The 23715-nt window shown below is 37.3% G+C and overlaps 1 protein-coding gene and 1 long non-coding RNA gene across 2 annotated transcripts in view; one reads left to right on the forward strand and one right to left on the reverse strand.

Moving 5' to 3' along the window:
• Positions 1 to 2061, reverse strand: part of LOC132551263 (uncharacterized) — a 40343-nt gene extending 38282 nt beyond the window's left edge. Inside the window, exon 1 of the long non-coding RNA XR_009554241.1 lies at positions 1954 to 2061. This is a non-coding gene — a long non-coding RNA (uncharacterized LOC132551263). The remainder of the gene's footprint in view (positions 1 to 1953) is intronic.
• A 4842-nt stretch (positions 2062 to 6903) lies between these two features.
• On the forward strand, positions 6904 to 7968 carry LOC132551272 (adhesive plaque matrix protein-like). The gene has a single exon (XM_060215397.1). The coding sequence runs from the start codon at positions 6904 to 6906 to the stop codon at positions 7966 to 7968; it is 1065 nt and encodes a 354-aa protein (XP_060071380.1).
• Positions 7969 to 23715: the final 15747 nt, after the last annotated feature.

The raw sequence follows: 23715 nt of genomic DNA on the forward strand, positions 1-23715 counted from the left end.
ACAATTTGTTATTTTCATTTACGTTTTAGAAAGTAAGTGAACAATTATGAAAATGACAAACAAAAAGATGACGAATCACTACAAGGGTTAACTTTCCCCTTGTAATAAGGATATAGGTTTGGTTTTCAACAAAACTATTCATTTTTCTCCCTAACTTTATTTATTGTTTCGTTGAATGTTTTAATCCTTTTGCTCACGATTGAATTTGTCAGTGTGAATGGTATGCAATGTCATTCATTGTTAACATAGAGCCAAATTGACACCATCTAATTTATGGGAGAGTGATATTGATATAAACCAGTTAATCAAAATCATCCTTGTTTTAATGATCTTTCTGTAGTGGCAATTATCGCAAATGTCTCTCAGGTCAGCATCAACTTGCTGTTTGAATTCTAATATGAACATATCTGTCCTGGGCGAGTGGAATGTAACCTTCCTATACACTCATGAAATCCTTACTCTAATAATAATTAAAAGTCCCTCATATATGTCTTTGTGCACTTACTAACTTGCTAATATTTCAAATATGAAATATTAAATGGTTGTCATCGCATGCTTGCCAATTATAATTATAATTTTTTGACTTTGCTTTTCTGTCAAGTTTTATGTACACTTCATCAGCTTCATCTTAATGAAGTTTTGAAAATGCTTTAAATCATTTTCGATATTTTCTTTTATTTTTCTTTATAAATAATATTGTCATGTATTATTAATTTTACTTTTGTTATAGTTTATTCTTGTAGTGTACCCTTTTGACCTAGTTATCAAGTATTTGCCAAAACATGTCACAGAATGGTTTTCATGCCATTGGAAACATTTTTAAAAATGTGTATCGGTGATGCATGTAGATGTGTGTGAGATTTGTTTTGTATCAGGAGATAAAATATTTTCACATCATTGTCATATGATGTTTGAAATGTATTACAATTTATAAATACCATATATACAGCAGTCATTTTTGCATTTAATGTAATACATCTTAAAAGATCAAAGTCTTACCACTACCAAACATTGTTTTAGTGTTTAATATCCATGAAAATTTCTAAAGAAAATGTTCAAATATTTACTCATTATCTTCTTCGTGGACCATTTGATTTCCATTTTCAATATTATTGACATTGATAAAGGTTGCTTTCTCATAGAAAAGCATTGTGATGCTGAAATATCAAATGCTTCACAGTTGACCATTGAATATAATCATTCAGCATTGAGATTTCAGATACGATAGGATGAAAAAGTTGTGTGGAGAAGAAAGACTACATGTATTGGTAGAGAGTGATGGAAGAATGTGAGTATATGAATGGTTTTACAGCACACAAATGATTGCATGTATGTTACACGGATGTTTTCTGGAATTATATAAAACTATATAATATTTTACAAAGAAAGGCACCATGGTTGCCATTGGTGATAAAGAATTACTTCTTGTGAGCTTTCATCTTTTTATGATGTACTCTTCTAAGTTGTTGATTCAAAGCATGGTTTGCTACTAAACACTGTTAGTGTCAGGTTAGTTGAATACAGTCCTGATTTTAAAGTGGCAGACATTTTCAGTTTTACTACAAAAAGTTATGCATGTCTTGCATTTTATATTTGTTCACAGACAGTTTATGATATCTAGATTGCATTCTATTACATTGCTACTGCTAGTGCCTGGACGTGATTGAGAACATTTATCAAACAATTTTGAAAAGTACTGTTCAATAAGTTATCTGAAAATGGAATCTCAAAAACTTACAATTATTAAATGATTTTAACAAACAATAATGATTGCCTATGTTTAGGAAGAAACTGAATAGTTATAAAATCTTCTCATTTGTTCATATCTAGAGACAATGCTATTATTTGGCAATTTTCCATACTGGCAACTGTTTCTGTGTCAGTTTTTCATGTCCAATAGGCTGCAATACATAAGCCAAACAATAAGAGGCGAGTGATAATGGTGACAAATACCTTGGCAGACATGATTGTTGTTGAGTTGTCTATGTCTGTCTTGTCTATCACATCATCTCTGGTACCCAATATGTTTTACTGGCTCGTAAACAGGAGATGGCAGATAACGGCCTCTGTAGATAATAAAACATGTTACCAACTAATTAATTTGAGTGCAGGAATACAAAGTGAACAGTAATAAAGCTGATGTTATCGTAAAGAGCGCTAAACTGTCGGAAAAGTCGTGCTGTTTGGCAAGCAACTTTATTAGTTAAGGGCTAGTTACCAGCTATATCCTAAATCACAAAATGGGAATTGAAGCTAAACATTATAAATAATTGTCGGTAAAATGGTTTTGGACCTTTCGAAGTTGAGATCGGTTTTTGATACAAATCATGCAAGATTGGCATGGTTTGAAATTCTGTCTCTTTTCACTGCTGGATATGATTTTCCCATACTTCTTTAATGTTCTTAACATGCATTAATGCACATCTAGTTTGAGAAGAGCTTTGAAATTAGTCAAATGTGCTTTGGATACGAATTGTAATGGTAATCATGGTTCAATACTGCTTATGCCTTCTGTTTCATAATGTATAACAACACTGCTACATATGTTTTACAGTGGTTTATGGTGTTGTTTACGGGCACGAAATACAATTTATTGTAAATATTGTGCAGAAGTGTTTCTCCGATTATTAATGTTGTGTTGGCAACGAAGTATGCTGGAGTCGTTGATGGATTGCGTAAGTTTATGAGTATATTGAAGGTGAGAGTTGAAACGTCAGTACTGAAGACGTTGTATGTGTATATTATACACTGACATAGATTTTATCAATAGTAGTAGACGGGATGCTGCCTTTTGTCTGTTGTCATTTGTTTAACTGATAGGAGTTATCTCCCATTAAAGGATAAAAAGTCAACATGATCAGTTGAAGTCCCTGATTAAGTTCGAGGATGGTGTGGGATGAAGGATTATACATGCATATATACTTGCATCATAAGCTATGATCAAATGTTTTTGACAAGTGACTGAGACCCAGCATCGTTTGATTTGGGTCTATCTATTCCAAATATGAGTATAAGGCTTAGATTTCTATATGGCTATATGCTAGGTCTCTGGTCCTATATGGCTCTATGCTAGGTCTCTGGTCAGTCTGGTTAATGTTATGGAAAAGATGTGTGCACAAAAATTGTTTCTGTTTTGTTATGTTAGCCGACATTGTTATTTCTAATATGTAGTCCACCGAATGATAGTTAATCAAATGTGATTGTTCCCAACCCTCTGTAATGATAGTTCTGATGACTATTGATACACATCACACACAGGGGTTTGTGATTTTATGTTAGTAGGTGACTGGGATGAATTATGCAGACTGTTGTTTGTAAAGCTTCTTCACTTTCATAATTATTATTAATATTTGTTTAGTATTTAGTAATTACCCTTATAATTGTTTGTGTTGATTTGTTGGGCTGTTTCTGTAAGGAAATTCATTTCACATACAGTATATAGTTTAATTAAATGGTACTGTAATACCTGTAGGGCGGTTGGTTTGATACAATTGTATCATTAATATTCCTTAATAGGTTGTGGAAGTCATAAGAGGCCACTCGAAAAAGTTTAGTGTGTTAGCTGGATTAAAATCTGTGTCACATAAAACTGTGTTATATGCATGATTGGGTCAATGTAGTTCACTGGCGAAATGTTTGAGAAAGTAAGATGGTGTAAATAACTAAATTATAACAAAAAAGATGAATATTGATTTCTGTCAAAATGTATGGAATGGTCACATTATTCGGAGACATTGATAATATTCAAGTGTTTTGTTGATCTAGATTTTGTGAAAATTCAATATTTTGAAAAAAAAATTGGGAAAGGATAAAATATGAAGGTAATGAATTTTGCAGAAACGTTTATTTGAAAGTCCAAAGTGAAAAAAAAGGATTCCTTATTTTGCAGTTGATATAAATTATAGATGGAAATAGAATTAACAATAGCAAAGGTAAAAAAGCAAAATAAAATCTTAAAACTTGTAGCCCCGAAGGTCAATGAGCCTTGTCAAAGACACGGGAAATTGGAGACAGGTAATGTTATTTTGCAGTGTCATGGTACATGAGCCATCAGTGGTGTTTATGTTTGGGATACTCCTATGGCTTGAGTGGCTATCAGATGCTAGCTGAGCTGTTATTCCAACAGAACTTACGACACAAAGGGAGGCCTTTATTACACGGTTATTTCCGAACCCTCAATTACTGGCCATTACTACAACCCATGATTAGCACTAAGCCTTTTGTTGTCGCCACTTTACAGGCCTATCAGGGTGAGAAAAACAAACTTACTACAGGGGAGGGGCTGAAACCGTCAACTAGTGTACATCCAACTGTTGACTGTTATTACAGGCAGATGGAAGAACACATTAAGGAAACACACACAAGAGGTACTAAGTATCCTCAAGATTTGGGAGTGGTAGAGGGGAGACAAGATAATAGGCAGAAGAAACAGTTGTTGGCGGGTTTTGCCAGACTCAGGTCATGACTTTGCAAAATTTAACCAAACATTGACAGACTGCACAAAGTAATAGTAAACACTGTCCGCAAAATATAGTATAAGCTGTCACAAGATATCAGGATGATTATCTGTGATTATGTCGAGCTCAAACATAATTATATCATGATGTCTTGCACAAAGGTCAATGTTAAGGATACACATTTCTTGTGACTATCAGTTAATCTCGTCAATGGTGATGATAGGGTTTAACTGGGTCATTGTTTAGTTATGATGGTTTTAGCTGGGTCATTATATAATTAGTTACAAAGGCTTTAACTGGGTCTTTAGTTTCAAAACAAAAAGTAAGATTTAGGAGATATAAATGAAATATGAGTAAGAATTTTTGAAAAATTCTGTGTTCATATTTTTGTTTGGCTATTATATTTATAAATGAATGTATGCAACTTGGACCAAATTTATTTCTGTAATATCACAAACATTTTGTCGTTTTCCATGTGTTTGATAGATCGACAACATTATGGTTTAAGATGTCTCAAACTTATGTTCATATGTGTGAAATTATACTTGCTGGTTGGTGGGAATACTGTAGTATTATATATCATTCTTCTGGGCTTTGTAGATGATCTGTCTCCGTAAGATCTGTGTGATAACTGGCTAATTGTGTTCATCACAGCAGTATCACACAGGCCTATGGTGACGTGAGTGGTGATGCAGCCATCGACTAACACTAATATACAACAGTACTCTTCCATTCTGGTTGTATGTTATACTCTGTGCAATATTTCTTTGTTGTATTCTCGATTATATATGAAAGATATATGTATAAAACTAACTCAGAAATATCATGTTGAATTAAAATTAGTATGAAAAACAAAACAAAAGGTGTTGTTATTTATCTACCGCTCATGACTGGTAAAGAGAAATAGGAATCGTAACATTGCAGTTAAATATGTGCATTACGTTTTATTTGTTCCAGTTAAAAAGAACAAGAATTTTATGGTAATGTCAATGAAAAATTCAACAAAATGTAATGAAAAAATTAATTAGCAACACAATGGTTCTTATTGCATCACAATTTGCAACACACGTATAATGGCTCATTTTGTAACAACTGCAGAAAAATGTTGTAATACCAAAGATACCTGTAAGTACTTCAAAGTTACCAACTTCAAAGTTACCTGTAAGTACTTCAAAGATACATGTAAGTACATGTTACTAAGTAGCGTTACAATATCCTATTCTTTATTAAGCCCGAATGTGTAGATTTAGCAAAACAAATTCTCCGCAAAACGTTTTATGACCTCAAATGCATCATGATACTCTGGTGAGTGAAAAAGGTTTGGATGCTACAACATGCAATATTTCATCAAAGGTGTTGAGGTGTAATGAGGAAGTCGACCTGGACAGCTACATTTGTGTATGAAACAGAAATTGTTGATTTGTCGCCAACTTGTAATCTAAGCTATGCGACACTATTATCCAGAACACATGCAGGTGGATTCTCTCAATGCTTTTCCTAATAGTTTATACACATGGAATCAAAATATGCATACTATGCGATTAAAAATGATTGCTCACACCACTTAAATCATTGGTGCCCACGTGTTTGAATTGTTGAGTGGCCTATGCTAATGAAACTTGCTACCACGGTGTCCGCCCGATCACAGGGCGTGCTTAAGCCCTCTCGCCTTTCAATTGTAATTCCATCGATTACTGGCACCAATAAAAAAGCACCAGTTCGGGTGTAACGTTTACAACCATTATGATTGGTGGGCAGACCATCCATGAAGCAGCGGATGGGAAGGTTTTATTTGAAACTCAATCATTTCATAATGAGAGCTTAATAACTGCGCAGTTGACATCATTGTGACATCCACATGTGTTTATATATCCTGGCACGCATTTAGTGCTTGAATGACATTTTGTGAAAGCCGTCACATATATTCATACTTCCTTATTCGGAAATTCCAGCTCTAGTAATTACGTATAATTGCCTCTATATGGTATGCAAGGTAACCTTTCTGAAATATTGTGTCATCAATTAAACCAATACACTATGACATACATACTCCTGCTTTGTGTAACGAATTTTTTTTTCTATTTTACGTACCACCGGAAATACTTGGTTCACACTTCGAGCTCGATAAGTGACAATTAAGTAACTCTGTGATAAATGTTTCAAATGGAAATATTGGCTTAATTAGCGTAAACTGTGAATTACAGAAAATGGCGGTCATTTTATTTGACTTCAAATAAAGTTCAGATTCCTCTTTACTCTATGCCTGACGTGCAGTGCCCTTAGATTTTCTTTCAAAGTGTATTGTCACATGGGACGTAAAAAAGAAGCTTCTCGGTTTCTCAAAGTCACAGCATACAAAAACAAGACCGACCTGAAACTTCTCGTATAATAACCATCAATGGCAGGTCTATTCTTTTATCTACAACTAATACACACATTTCCTGGCATGTCTATTCTCATACACACCACTCCTGAAAGGTTTGTCGTCGTATACACCACTCCTGAAAGGCCTGTCCTCGCATACACAACACTCCTGAAAGGTCTGTCCTCGTATACACCACTCCTGAAAGGTCTGTCCTCATACACGCCACTCCTGAAAGGCATGTCCTCATACACACCACTCCTGAAAGGCTTGTCCTCATACACACCACTCCTGAAAGGTCTGTCCTCGTACACACCACTCCTGAAAGGCTTGTCCTCATACACACCACTCCTGAAAGGCCTGTCTCCGTATACACCATTCCTGACAGGTCTGTCCTCATACACACCACTCCTGAAAGGTCTATCCTCATACACACCACTCCTGAAAGGCTTGTCCTCATACACACCACTCCTGAAAGGTCTGTCCTCATACACACCACTCCTGAAAGGTCAGTCCTCATACACACCACTCATGACAGGCCTGTCCTCATACACACCACTCCAGAAAGGTCTATCCTCATACACACCACTCCTGAAAGGCTTGTCCTCATACACACCACGCCTGAAAGGCCTGTATTCGTACACAGCATTCCTGACAGGTCTGTCCTCATACACACCACTCCTGAAAGGTCTGTCCTCATACACACCACTCCTGAAAGGTATGTCCTCATACACACCACTCCTGACAGGCCTGTCCTCATACACACCACTCCTGAAAGGTCTGTCCTCATACACACCACTCCTGAAAGGCTTGTCCTCATACACACCACTCCTGAAAGGCCTGTATTCGTATACAGCATTCCTGACAGGTCTGTCCTCATACACACCACTCCTGAAAGGTCAGTCCTCATACACACCACTCCTGACAGGCCGGTCTTCATACACACCACTCCTGAAAGGCCTGTCTTCATACACACCACTCCTGACAGGCCTGTCCTCATACACACCACTCCTGAAAGGTCAGTCCTCATACACGCCACTCCTGAAAGGTCTGTCCTCGTACACGCCACTCCTGAAAGGCTTGTCCACATGCACACCACTCCTGAAAGGCCTGTCCTCGTACACACCAGACCTGACAGGTCTGTCCTAATAAATACACACCAGACCTGACAGGTCTGTCTTAATAAATACGCAACAGACCTGACAGGTCTGTCCCAATAAATACGCACCAGTGCTGACAGGTCTGTCCTAATAAATACACACCAGACCTCACAGGTCTGTCCTAATAGATACATACCAGACCTGACAGGTCTGTCCTAATAATTACACAGCAGTCCTGACAGGTCTGTCCTGATAAATACACACCAGCCCCGACATGTCTGTCCTTATTAATGTAACCAGCCCTGACAGGTCTATCCTAATAAATACACACCAGACCTGACAGGTCTGTCCTGATAAATCCGCACCAGTCCTGACAGGTCTGTCCTAATAAATACACACCAGACCTCACAGGTCTGTCCAAATAAATACACACCAGTCCTGACAGGTCTGTCCTGACAGGTCTGTCCTAATATATACACACCAGACCTGACAAGTCTGTCCTTATTAATGTAACCAGCCCTGACAGATCTATTGTTTATGACTTGTGATAATGTAAATTATCTGCTTTGATTCTACATCCGATGGTTTAATTAGTATCAATGTTTTACTCTGTTGTGATAAAAGACGAATCCGACTTTGGATTCCGAATACTGTTGATGTTTTGTTCTGTAAAATTATAACTGTATCTCTCGATAAAGGTTGGCTGAAGAATGCGTCTGTCACTGTATCTGACGTTTAGTATATCCCAAGATACATGTACACGCAATGTCTATGTAAGGTCATCATTTCTGTGACGTTTTGTCAATATATACACACCAATTAAATAATTCACTGCCCACTAGTTTTCAAAATGTATGATCGTCAGCCAGACATCTGACAGACTCTCCCCCGCACATAGACAGTACAAACACTCCTTCCAAAATTCTCATCAAAACTTATTATTTCTTCTGACAGTTCATTCTAAAAACTCAATCATCTTTGAATCCCACGCGAGCGTTCGATGGTTCCGTTTATATTATATCTTTAAGGCTCACACACTTATGTATCATACGTGTCGATCAAAGTGGCGTTCTAATGCATTGTTGTTGTGTCTGAAGCATTTGCTACTGACCAATAAACGCATTGGGAATACCTTACAGAAATGTCTACCTAATCTTACCATTTCTTCGTAAATTTACACAATGTGTATTCAATTATTGTATTTGGAGGAACGATTCTATCACAATAATAAAAGTTAATCATGTTGTGTTTCATAAGGCCACCGCGCACCGGTGTAAACTTGGAGTGAATGTCCTGATTAATTCACTACGTTTAAGCCTCTGTTTCCCTTCAATTGATTGTATACACTTTAAATAAACTGTGAGAGTCGGTCAAAAAGTTCAGTACCAATATTATTTCCATCGCGCATTCGTTTGGAGTCATTATTTCTCCTATTAAATAACCCGGATTTGTAAACCGAGTCTGTTGGTACCCCATTTCATCCATGATATCGTAGTAAACCCTAACGGGATTTTTTTGCATGTTAGTATTACCCAGTATAACTTTCGTATAGAGCTGGTGATACCTCCTGATCAGACTGTTGACACTTTCGTTTACCAGATAAACCTACACGATTTCTGACAGTAAAAACACACATTTAACACCGGAAATCTATTCCTTATCATCCAAATGGCGTTGAGGAAACACAATATATATAGCATCCAGTCACAACCAAATCAACTTTGCAATGAGAAATTAAAAGTTAATCTCCTTGGTAGGTAGATTCCGGTGCGAATCGGTATAAACATCTAGATGAATCATTTTAAAGTCTTTTCAAGGGGATACCACCGACATGATGGAGGTTACTAATGTACTGACTGACCGCTAGGGGCAAGTCTGTTCCGGCACCTCGCTTATCTCTACATTGAGAAACACGATCAAGCACTCTCTGAATGAAATTCGCCTTATTAATTTGTAAACATATTTCTTACTTTTAATTTAAAATTCCAATAATTATAGCGTTACATATTGTATTTAGATAATTACTAACCAATGTTAAATCTAATACTAGTGATACAGCATTCATCTAGCAATCGTCGGCCATGAACACCTCATACGAAGACATGTTCGATAGGAAATTGGTAGAATGAACGAGAAACTATCGGAAAAATAAAGAAGACATGTATCCTAAGTGCTGTCATGAGTTCATCTGATCACGTTTGGTCTCTTTAATGTTCATTAAGACACATATAAGTAACGCTCCAGAAAGGAGCACATTAGTCGCTTCTCACGAATACATCAATGGGGTGCGGCAGAAAATCCTACTACTAATCTCCTGGAGTGCTCTGGGTTGTACTTACTGGCAATGGTTACCTGAAACTCACGTTTACTTTACATATTAGAACGGGTCGTTGAACAGAAGTTCTTACAACACAACTAGTTAGAACGTTGCCAGGAGAAAAAAAGGTATCGGACCATCCCTGTTTGCCGTGCATCCTCGATATTCCAGGGGTTACGATCACTGCAACCCTGGCAAAAAAGAAGGTTCCACGTGCGCCAGCGTATGAACAAGACGATAAGACTAGTTTGATACTTTGTTGTACATCAAACGAATCTCGTTGTCGCATTAGGGTATATCGTAATAGGTTTGAAGATAGGTGTCGCTCCTTTGTAATCTTCAAACTACTTGGCTTGTGCCTTTAATTTTGCTATCAAGGATGGTTGGCGTGGTGATCTGTAGTCTGTGTATACTGTCACAAACATTTATATGACCTTTTAGGTTGTCTCTTGGTGAAGACATGGACAATATTTCTGGTAATTCCGTAACAGCGGACCATTGCTCTTTAGGATGTACTATTTAGAACAAAGCATGAAGGCCACTCCGAGAACGGATATCTTAGAACAAAGACTGTGACGCGAATAGTAAACGCTGAATAAATGCCTGGATTATGTTGGTAGATATATCACATGTATATTTATATATAAATAAATGTCAGTGATTTAGATAATTTGTTACGGAGTAAGAAATCTTAATAATTACGACATGATGTTTATCTTGTCGAAGGTCTGGGCATATCTGTGTTCAATTTGTAATTGTGGTGATGGACTGAAATGTGACTGAGCTATCGTACTAAGCAGTATGAAGATGTTTCAGACAACTGTACAGATCAATAGGACTCAACATGGAGACGGTGTTTATGTGTGTATTAAACATAGGATGAAAAGATAACACATATATAAAGATATAATTAATTTTGAAATGGCAATAAAAGAAAAGGTAAACGACCGAGGCAGAGACATTCTGCCACCATACAGATGTATACACATATGACAGGTTTTCCCTTATCAGTAGTCACGTGGAATTGTATAGGATTAGGTCACTGACAGACAGTAGTTCCGGTATTTCCGTCAGTAAAACAAAGTTTGAGGAATTACCTGTGACTCACGTGCACACGTTTGCTGACATCACCTCTGAGAGTATATCTGTGTCGAGTTTAATGCACATGATAAGCATGTTAGATTGTGGACCAGCCACCGTGAACAGACACATCAAATGGTGATCTGGTATAAAACTGATTCATGCTATTAAACGACCTTCTATACATGTGCTGTTACCATTATCATTTCGTCCTTGATCTCGGGTTCCTTGAGTTCAACACACGCTGAAATACCAGCATCAATACAGAGGTTTTATTGGTGATGTTTCTAAGTACCAAAGGAGATTGGTGAGAAGTAATATGGTTTGTTATGTAAGACTGACATATAAATAAATATCATGACACGTATTCCTGATGACTAAACTGTTCAAACAGATCAAAAAAAGCTGACGGTCGTTGACTCACTGCAATCAAGGTATAGATAGTTATGGGTGACCCTGCTGATTGTTATCGTAACCAATGACTTTAACACGCCACTCGGAACATTTTGTTATTAATTCTTTAAAATGTATCTGATGTCATCGCTTCCGTATAACATGAATCATACTTTGACAAAGCTGCACGGCCATGGTGACGTCACTTCCTGAATGGTATTTACCTGGAATTATCGGAGTGTTTGTGTGATGATATATACACGACAATTGAGTATCACAAGGTGTTTGTAGGTCAATGACAAATCCACATATGAAAGTCAGTTCGTAAATTGAGATAGGAAGAAGAGCCAAGACCTTCAATAGGAATATCTTACACCAAACAATGGTTCCATTGGACCATAATTTCCCAGACCCCAATTGAAGGTACCTTATCTAAATGTAAGCCCGGAATGGTGACACCCAGAGGTGCAGAGTAGCAGGTTGTTTTAAATACTATTTTTTTAACTCCGTTACAAATCGATCTCTGAGGATCTAAACAACACTAATTATAACTGACACTGAAATCGATCAACATGATAAAATCGGTAATATTATTTTCTGAGGCGTACGCACAGGTAAACATTCTATAATGAAATGTCACGTGTCTACCATGTGATGAAATGTCACGTCTACCATGTGATGAAATGTCATGTATCTACCATGTGATGAAATGTCACATGTCTACCATGTGATGAAATGTCACATATCTACCATGAGATGAAATGTCACTTATCTACCATGTGATGAAATGTCACATATCTTCCATGTGATGAAATGTCACATATCTACCATGTGTTGCAATTTCACATATCTACCATGTGATGAAATGTCACATATCTACCTTGTGATGAAATGTCACTTATCCACCATGTGATGAAATGTCACATATCTACCTTGTGATGAAATGTCACTTATCCACCATGTGATGAAATGTCACATGTCTACCATGTGATGAAATGTCACATATCTACCTTGTGATGAAATGTCACATATCTACCATGTGATGAAATGTCACATATCTACCTTGTGATGAAATGTCACTTATCCACCATGTGATGAAATGTCACATATCTACCTTGTGATGAAATGTCACTTATCCACCATGTGATGAAATGTCACATATCTACCTTGTGATGAAATGTCACATATCTACCATGTGATGAAATGTCACATATCTACCTTGTGATGAAATGTCACTTATCCACCATGTGATGAAATGTCACATATCTACCTTGTGATGAAATGTCACTTATCCACCATGTGATGAAATGTCACATATCTACCATGTGATGAAATGTCACGTCTACCATGTGATGAAATGTCACATATCTACCTTGTGATGAAATGTCACTTATCCACCATGTGATGAAATGTCACATATCTACCTTGTGATGAAATGTCACTTATCCACCATGTGATGAAATGTCACATGTCTACCATGTGATGAAATGTCACATATCTACCTTGTGATGAAATGTCACATATCTACCATGTGATGAAATGTCACATATCTACCTTGTGATGAAATGTCACTTATCCACCATGTGATGAAATGTCACATGTCTACCATGTGATGAAATGTCACATATCTACCTTGTGATGAAATGTCACATATCTACCATGTGATGAAATGTCACATATCTACCTTGTGATGAAATGTCACATATCCACCATGTGATGAAATGTCACATGTCTACCTTGTGATGAAATGTCACTTATCCACCATGTGATGAAATGTCACATGTCTACCATGTGATGAAATGTCACATATCTACCTTGTGATGAAATGTCACATATCTACCATGTGATGAAATGTCACATATCTACCTTGTGATGAAATGTCACTTATCCACCATGTGATGAAATGTCACATGTCTACCATGTGATGAAATGTCACATATCTACCTTGTGATGGAATGTCACATATCTATCATGTGATGAAATGTCACATGTCTACCATGTGATGAAATGTCACATGTCTACCATGTAATGAAATGTCACATATCGACCATGTGATGAAATGCCACGTCTACCATGTGATGAAATGTCACTTATCTACCAAGTGAAGGAATGTCACATATCTACCTTGTGATGAAATGTCACTTATCCACCATGTGATGAAATGTCACATATCTACCTTGTGATGAAATGTCACTTATCCACCATGTGATGAAATGTCACATGTCTACCATGTGATGAAATGTCACATATCTACCTTGTGATGAAATGTCACGTATCTTTCATGTGATGAAAGGTCACGTATCTACCATGTGATGAAATGTCACATATCTACAATGTAATGAAATGTCACATATCTACCATGTGATGAAATGTCACTTATCTACCATGTGATAAAATGTCACATATCTACCTTGTGATGAAATGTCACATATCGACCATGTGATGAAATGTCACGTCTACCTTGTGATGGAATGTCACATATCTACCTTGTGATGAAATGTCACTTATCTACCATGTGATGAAATGTCACGTCTACCATGTGATGAAATGTCACGTCTACCATGTGATGAAATGTCACATATCTACCATGTGATAAAATGTCACATATCTACCTTGTGATGAAATGTCACTTATCTACCATGTGATGAAATGTCACATGTCTACCGTGTGATGAAATGTTACATATTTACCATGTTATGAAATGTCACATATCTACCATGTGATGAAATGTCACGTCTACCATGTGATGAAATGTCAGATATCTACCATGTGATGAAATGTCACACATCTACCACTTTTGATGAGTCGCTCATGGCATTGAGACATTTTCTGCGGTGATTGCAAGATTTGTATAGTGAATAAGATACATAGTAATTTTACGTAGATTTTAAAAACAAACGAGCTGATTAAAAACACATATTACGTAACACACGTTATTTCATATTATGTAGATAGAGGATTTTTCATTAGGGTCGATGTAACATAGAATGCATCAAACGAGTTCAAAGATCTGATATGTCACGAGCCGTTAGTAACGTATCAATTATTGAACGAGCGTAATTAATCACATATTACATCGACACAGATGTAAATATAGGAAAATAAGCGAAAACTCTCAAATCAATTTCTCTGTAGGACAGACTCGTTGCTACTCCGACTGTGCGTTGTTCACTACGTAGACAATAATTTGACGTCATCAAGGCGTCACTTACTTGTATTTATGATGTAACAATAACGTTATCCTACACGTGTCTTTGGCATACGATATTTATGATTTGGGCTGTAATAATATGACACCATGGGCAAGTTATGAGATAAAATGAAGATACCGCAAAAATTAGATAGCAGGTTTGATACTATAAACTTCCTACTTTTAACCGAACGAATGTTTATATAGCAATGCTTCACAGCAACGTAAGGTTAAAAGGTGAAACATGACTGGTTTTCATAATAAATAACGAGATTTGATAAACGTTCGCCTTAGATTGCCGCTCAGGGGATTGTACAAAATATTCAAAAACACAGACTTTGATGCGGTATAGGCAAATCATGACCTAAACTGCATTCTAAGCTGTTTCGTCCTTCAAGCGGTCGTTAGTGATACTAAGGGTCTAATTACTGAAACCTAAGAGATGACTGACGAAAACAAATAATGGTGGAAATACACAATGCTTTGATGTAACTTTCTTTTTTCTACCTTTCATTAATTGTCATTCGAGAGTAAATTCTGGTTATACTTTATTGGTTTAAAAGACATTTTAGTGTTCCAGTGGATATCCATGTTTAAATATTACATATAGCGCTTTGTCACGTGAGGTTATTGTGTGTCGCGGGGTTTACATATACACATTGTGTCTATATGTATGGAAACTCATTCCACGCTACATAAACCTTGCGAGACTTCGACGTAACAAATTAAAACCTCACGAGACGTGTAAATGTACTTATTGCGAAACTAGCCAGACGAGGCGTTATATTCCAACGAAACATACACAGACTTTAAACTTTAGTTATAATGAAACAAAATAAAATCTCGTTAAAGAAACAGATCGGGCTGTTTATCTGTTGACAATGTTAAAGAACTTTTACTAGAAACTTTTTTATGATTATGTTGAACTGTTGTTTTACATGCCAATCCATGAAATGTTTGCCTTTCCGTTGTATCAAAACTAATTATGTGTTGACCGTAGCCAATATGGTGCACGACCCTGCCCTACCTCAATCTTGTCTGCAATTACGTGTTGGACGTGATCACATACGCGTGCACAATTAGTCATTAAGGAAACTACTGTCTGCTGCACTTGAGGCCTATAGTGTGTTTAATAAGTCAACCTCAAATATGATTATGTAGAACTCCAATAATCTACTCCTAATTCTGTGTACGTGCAACATCATCATAAAGCATCTCGATTTAAGCGTTTTCCAAATCCTAACAAATCTCACCATTGTAGCATTTATCTTGTACAATGTCAAGTTATCTCTGTTTATACTCCTGTGAAGAGCGTTAAGTGTTTGTTGATTGTTTTCGTATCGCCTCGTTTTCGACTTTCATCACAATTATCTTTTTCAATCATGAAATATGTTTTCCGGTGATACGTTTCTGTATGTTTATCAGATCACCAGGAGGCACCGAGTTCAGACACGGATTATCACTCACGACCCTTTAAATCTACATCACGTAGTCGGGTTTAACGCACCTGCAATGTACGTGCATGGTCGAACATCGTGACTTCTCGAAATCTATTTTTCGGAAATGACGTCATTACAGCTGTGAAAAGCTTTATTGCAGGGTTGTTTTGACCGTGAGACGATGGACGATAACAGTTACCGGGAACTTCAGCTGGAATAGGATCAGGGTACCAACATCAGACACCGAAAAAGGGTTGTACAAAGCAGTGTATAGTGTTTAAGGGCAATAGTACTGGGAAATTATCAGAGATCAATAGTTTTCCCAACAGATAGCGTTTGGTCATCTGCCATTAATGTACTTGGGATCTACTTTAGAAGTATCTGTAATCATATGCATTACTATCGTTTAATGAACTAAGATAGAGTCTTAAATGAGTTTTCATTTCAGACGATGTTTTACGAAAGAAGCATTAAAGATTTTTACTTTTGCGAGCTTTTGAGCAAATTTCAAGACGAGCTTCATAAAAAAATTTCTAACGATTTGAAAACAAATTGAAGATACGTGTGTGATGCCTCTATATATGCCTGGTGGTTCCGTAGCTTGTCTTGTTCTCATTTGGGACATGGCATTACTTACTTAGATTGACCAAGACGAAGTTAAATGATGGGTATCGTTGGTGCAGCAGTAGACGCTTACTCTCCTGGAACACATGGTCTTATTCGCCTTGTACCTTTTCAGAATTTTCCATATAAACATTTCTTTTGTTCATACTTCAGCATCGTTTCATTGAATATGAGTTCGAATTAACATTTTGTTGATATGTCGGTGCTTTTGATCATATCATTATGAAAAGTGAAAATGTAGAAGACTAGATCAAACGAACACAGCAGTCCTGCTGGGCCATCTTCATTTAATGACGTAACGTTAGTTTCGTATCGTAACATCACAAGTGATAGCATGTACGTACGATGAAATGGTGCCTGTCATGTGACGTAGATATGATAACATGGACGTACGATGAAATGGTGCCTGTCATGTGACGTAGATATGATAACATGGACGTACGACGAAAGGGTACCTGTCATGTGACGTAGATATGATAACATGGACGTACGATGAGGTGGTACTTGTTGTGTGACGTAGATATGATAACATGGACGTACGATGAAGTGGTACCTGTTGTGTGACGTAGATATGATAACATGGACGTACGATGGAATGGTACCTGTCATGTGACGTAGATATGATAACATGGACGTACGATGAGGTGGTACTTGTTGTGTGACGTAGATATGATAACATGGACGTACGATGAGGTGGTACTTGTTGTGTGACGTAGATATGATAACATGGACGTACGATGGAATGGTACCTGTCATGTGACGTAGATATGATAACATGGACGTACGATGAGGTGGTACTTGTTGTGTGACGTAGATATGATAACATGGACGTACGATGGAATGGTACCTGTCATGTGACGTAGATATGATAACATGGACGTACGATGGAATGGTACCTGTCATGTGACGTAGATATGATAACATGGACGTACGATGGAATGGTACCTGTTGTGTGACGTAGATATGATAACATGGACGTACGATGAAATGGTGCCTGTCATGTGACGTAGATATGATAACATGGACGTACGACGAAAGGGTACCTGTCATGTGACGTAGATATGATAACATGGACGTACGATGAGGTGGTACTTGTTGTGTGACGTAGATATGATAACATGGACGTACGATGGAATGGTACCTGTTGTGTGACGTAGATATGATAACATGGACGTACGATGAAATGGTACCTGTTGTGTGACGTAGATATGATAACATGGACGTACGATGAAATGGTACCTGTTATATGACGTAGATATGATAACATATATTTGATTACGTACGGTTAAATCGCTTTCTATCGATGTATATAAGGTAATCTATCCTTATAAGAAATCTTTCTGCTTCAGTGATTTGTCTCCCTCTATCAATTTTTTTATTATCATTCTCTGTTACATACAACACTGTAATATTACATACTTATGAAGGAAATGTAATATAATGCAGGTATGATTACACACATGTATATATTTATTTTGGCTCTACCTGTTGACAGCAGTGTTAGTGTTTTAGCCAGACGATGACACTGTACTTGTTTATTTTTATGATAGTTTCGCCAGTTTGTCTGTTGTTTGTTACTAATCTGATTTTCTGTCCTAATTCTGGTATCGGAGTGGCCTCATATTTGACCAAGCATTCCTACATGTATTATCGTCAGTAAACATGTATACTGGGGTCTTCAGGCTGATAATCATCTGTATAGTTTAGATATCACGACAGTAAACATTACATTGTAATGTCAGTATTGTATTTCACATTCATCACACCTATATCCAACAATAAATGTACTGTATGTTCTTGTCCTATTTCCGTTAGATTTTTTTTTTCATTTCTTGATAATAAAGTGGACGGGCGAATCGCGAACTTATCAACTTTTGTGAAAATTCAATGGCTTCAACGGTCTTTTTTTGGGGAAATGGTATGCTTCCGTTTGCGATGTTTGCCTGGCAGTTTAGTTGTTGTTTGCCTTGTTCTCAATTTGAGAACGTGACATTACTTAGACTGAGCAGTATCTACATGGCGGTTGTCGTCGATGAAGCAATTGACTCTTACTCTTCCAGGTCAAGTGGTCTTATTTTCCTGGTATCAGTGTATATATCTTTTTTTTTTATTTTGTCCTCGTTTCTTGGATTGTGGATTTGGATTAAAATTTTGTTATATGTCAGTACTTTCTTGGGTTTTTTTTTTCAAAATCGATTATATGTAGAAATTTCTTCCCTTTAAAATCAGCACCATTTCTTTTAAGAAAATTGGTTCCAAAAAACTTCTTATGAGCAATGAAAGTGAACTTCATTTATCTATTTAATGATAACATGGTCAATTTTTTTTAAAATAATAAAAGAAATAAAAAAAAAAAAAAAAAAAACACAGTCTGTCACTGAATGAATATAAAATATATCTCGGACTATCACAAATATGAAAAAAGATGATAAAATTCCAAAACTAACACAAACGTGATTAAATATCACAGACTATCACCAATATGATGAAATATCAGACTATCAGAAATGCATATAATTTATTTATATGTATGTACATTGTATAACAAAACGCAAAGACTATCACAAGCAGTAAAAGCACAGACTCATCACCAATACAAAAATATCACAATGTTCTTCGAAAACATCACAATTATTTTCTCACCGGCCCGAAGGACGTCCTTTGTCCGTCAGTCAACTTTTTTTTACAAAGCGCTAGTAATCATGAACGACTGAGGGGATTTTGACCTATTTTGATCAGAAGCGTCCTTGGAGGAAAAGGAACATATTTTATCAACTGGTGTGTCCCGGTCCCTAGGGCCTGAGGGGTGGGGCCCAATAGGGGGATTTTACAAGTTCTTCAAAATCCTACTCCTGTAGAATTTATTGGATTTTGCTCCAAGTTTGTCTGAAGCATATTTGGGTAAAGAGGGAATCAATTTTATATAATTGTTGGGTCTCAACCCCCTGGGGCAGGAGGGGCGAAACTTAACAGGGGAAATAGAGCATTTCTAAAAATCCTACAAATTTGGTCTGAAGGATGTTTGAGTGAAGTGAACTCAGGTTTGTATAAGCGATGCGTCTCGGCCCATTGGGGCGAGAGGGGCGGTACCCAATATGGGTAATAGACCAAAAAAATTTAAAATCCTACTCCTCTTGTAGGAATAATTGAATTTCGCCAAATTTAGTCTGAAGAATGTTTGGATGAAAGGGAATCAATTTTGTATAATAATTCGGGTGTTACCCACCTCTCGAGACCTAATTTCTGGGTCAAGTTTATGAACATATATACTCTAACTGGGCATCAAAAGAGAAAAACAGTCGTGTTATAAGAATTTGCCCATTGGTCTTGCCCTACCAATGAGGTTAAGTGACTGAGCTGCAATTTGTGAAAAATTTGAATTACCCAACTTTTAGGTATGCATTCCACTCCTAAGATTTAAAATCCAGGTGAGCGATACAGGCCCATGTGAGCCTCTTGAATCATTGATGTAAAAATGTCTCCAAGCGCCACGTTTGTTTCAGAAATTGTAAACAATTATATCAACATTTTTGTACAATTACGATCGCAAAATGCACCGATATGACAATCTTGGAGATGGTAAAATATGAATGAAAGCTATCAAAGTTATTAGAATTTAATCTGTGACAGTAAATTGTGTGATAGACATCTTGTAGAGGCAATATCCTCTGATTACATACCAAAGACCCTGACCAATACATTCTAAACTCTGCCAACGCTTTCATCATTTATCGGTAATGTACGACCTGATGTTTGAGAAAAAGTATTGAAAGTCAATTTGACGGGAAAAAATCCGCTGTTCTTAAACTACCACCGGATGTTGTACCTGGCGATTACATTTCATTATTGTGTTTTCTTTGTGACAAGATGGGTGTATTGAAGAATTGATCAAGATACAAATCTTTTATAGACAGAGCCATTGTAATAAAGATGTATAACGTGATACTGGATCGACTTGTCAAACATATATCCGTTCTATACCTACCTTATCAGAATAGATGGGATTTAATCCATTAAAAGCGGAAGTATTTTATATGCAAATTTCACGATAAAGTGTTAATCTTATGGGTGGGACATGATAAAATCTTATGGACGGTAGGTGACATTATAATACAAATCACAGCCAGTCTGAGGTAGCTAGGTTTCTACTGTGTAGGACATAATACATGATATTATGGACGGTAGGTGACATTATAATACAAATCACGGCCAGTCTGAGGTAGCTAGGTTTCTACTGTGTGGGACATAATACATAATATTATGGACGGTAGGTGACATTATAATACAAATCCCAGCCAGTCTAAGGTAGCTAGGTTTCTACTGTGTGGGACAAGATATATAATATTGTGGACGGAAGGTGATAACACACATCACAGCCAGTCTGAGGTAGCTAGGTTTCTACTGTGTGGGACAAGATATATAATATTGTGGACGGAAGGTGATAACACACATCACAGCCAGTCTGAGGTAGCTAGGTTTCTACTGTGTGGGACAAGATACATAATATTATGGACGGTAGGTGATAACACACATCACAGCCAGTCTAAGGTAGCTAGGTTTCTACTGTGTGGGACAAGATATATCATATTATGGACGGTAGGTGACATTATGATACAAATCCCAGCCAGCCTAAGGTAGCTAGGTTTCTACTGTGTGGGACAAGATATATGATATTATGGACGGTAGGTGACATTATGATACAAATCCCAGCCAGTCTACGGTAGCTAGGTTTCTACTATGTGGGACACAATACATAATATCATGGACGGTAGGTGACATTATAATACAAATCCCAGCCAGTCTGAGGTAGCTAGGTTTCTACTGTGTAGGACACAATACATAATATTATGGACGGTAGGTGATAACACACATCACAGCCAGTCTGAGGTAGCTAGGCTTCTACTGTGCATGACAAGATACATAATATCATGGACGGTAGGTGATAACACACATCACAGCCAGTCTGAGGTAGCTAGGTTTCTACTGTGTAGGACACAATATATAATATCATGGACGGTAGGTGATAATATAACACACATCACAGCCAGTCTGAGGTAGCTAGGTTTCTACTGTGTGGGACAAGATACATAATATCATGGACGGTAGGTGATAACACACATCACAGCCAGTCTGAGGTAGCTAGGTTTCTACTGTGTGGGACAAGATACATAATATCATGGACGGTAGGTGATAACACACATCACAGCCAGTCTGAGGTAGCTAGGTTTCTACTGTGTAGGACACAATATATAATATCATGGACGGTAGGTGATAATATAACACACATCACAGCCAGTCTGAGGTAGCTAGGCTTCTAATGTGCATGACAAGATACATAATATCATGGACGGTAGGTGATAACACACATCACAGCCAGTCTGAGGTAGCTAGGCTTCTACTGTGCATGGCAAGATACATAATATCATGGACGGTAGGTGATAATATAACACACATCACAGCCAGTCTGAGGTAGCTAGGTTTCTACTGTGTGGGACAAGATACATAATATCATGGACGGTAGGTGATAACACACATCACAGCCAGTCTGAGGTAGCTAGGTTTCTACTGTGTTGGACACAATATATAATATCATGGACGGTAGGTGATAACACACATCACAGCCAGTCTGAGGTAGCTAGGTTTCTACTGTGTGGGACACAATATATAATATCATGGACGGTAGGTGATAACACACATCACAGCCAGTCTGAGGTAGCTAGGTTTCTACTGTGTGGGACACAATATATAATATCATGGACGGTAGGTGATAACACACATCACAGCCAGTCTGAGGTAGCTAGGTTTCTACTGTGTGGGACACAATATATAATATCATGGACGGTAGGTGATAATATAACACACATCACAGCCAGTCTGAGGTAGCTAGGTTTCTACTGTGTGGGACACAATATATAATATCATGGACGGTAGGTGATAATATAACACACATCACAGCCAGTCTGAGGTAGCTAGGTTTCTTTCCTGATGATTCCGCTTCGTCTTGTTAACATTATTTCTAAGTCTATGAATACCAGTATAACAGATGTAGTTGTAGGATATTATTCAACATAAAACTTGATTATCACCATGTTTTCGGAATAAATCTAGTAACCTAAAACATAGTTACTTATACGGTACAAAACTTCCTAATCTAGATGATGTTGTTGAATGTGACTGTCCCCGTAACTTGCTATGGATACTTTTAATGATAAAATACTAATTTTGATTTCTTCGTACTAACAACAGCAACACTGAAAATAGCGACACGTAAGCATGATTTTAATTCGAACTCAACATAGATGAAACGGAGGTAAGATTTTCACGTGAAATCCTTGAAAAAGTACAGTGTTAATAAGACCACATGTTCCTAAAGGGTAAGGTTATTGAGCTTCCTCGACGATACAGACCAAGTAAGTAATGTCACGTTCCCAAATGTGAACAATGTTACCAACCATTTCACCACTAGGGTGGTCGGGTGTCCGGGTGGCCTTTCACCAAGCCGTCCGGGGTTCGATTCCCGGAAAAGGTATGGGGCCACTTGCCCTGGTGCGCTTCCATCCAGGCCAATAAGAGTGATTAATATACCAGTATAGTAACGAACATTGAATACTTTCAACTTCACATTAAGCAGGGCGGTAGAATACATGTAATTCTTGATTAGATCTTTTTCACGATCGTACAACCTGCCGTAGTCTCAAAATGTTCGTCTTTCAAAAAATGTGTTGTGAGTTTGTCGGTTGCCGATATCTTGCA

This window comes from Ylistrum balloti, unplaced genomic scaffold (genome assembly GCF_031769215.1).
Source record: "Ylistrum balloti isolate Yb309-2 unplaced genomic scaffold, AGI_CSIRO_Ybal_v1 Utg370190, whole genome shotgun sequence".
Lineage (NCBI taxonomy): Eukaryota > Metazoa > Mollusca > Bivalvia > Pectinida > Pectinidae > Ylistrum > Ylistrum balloti.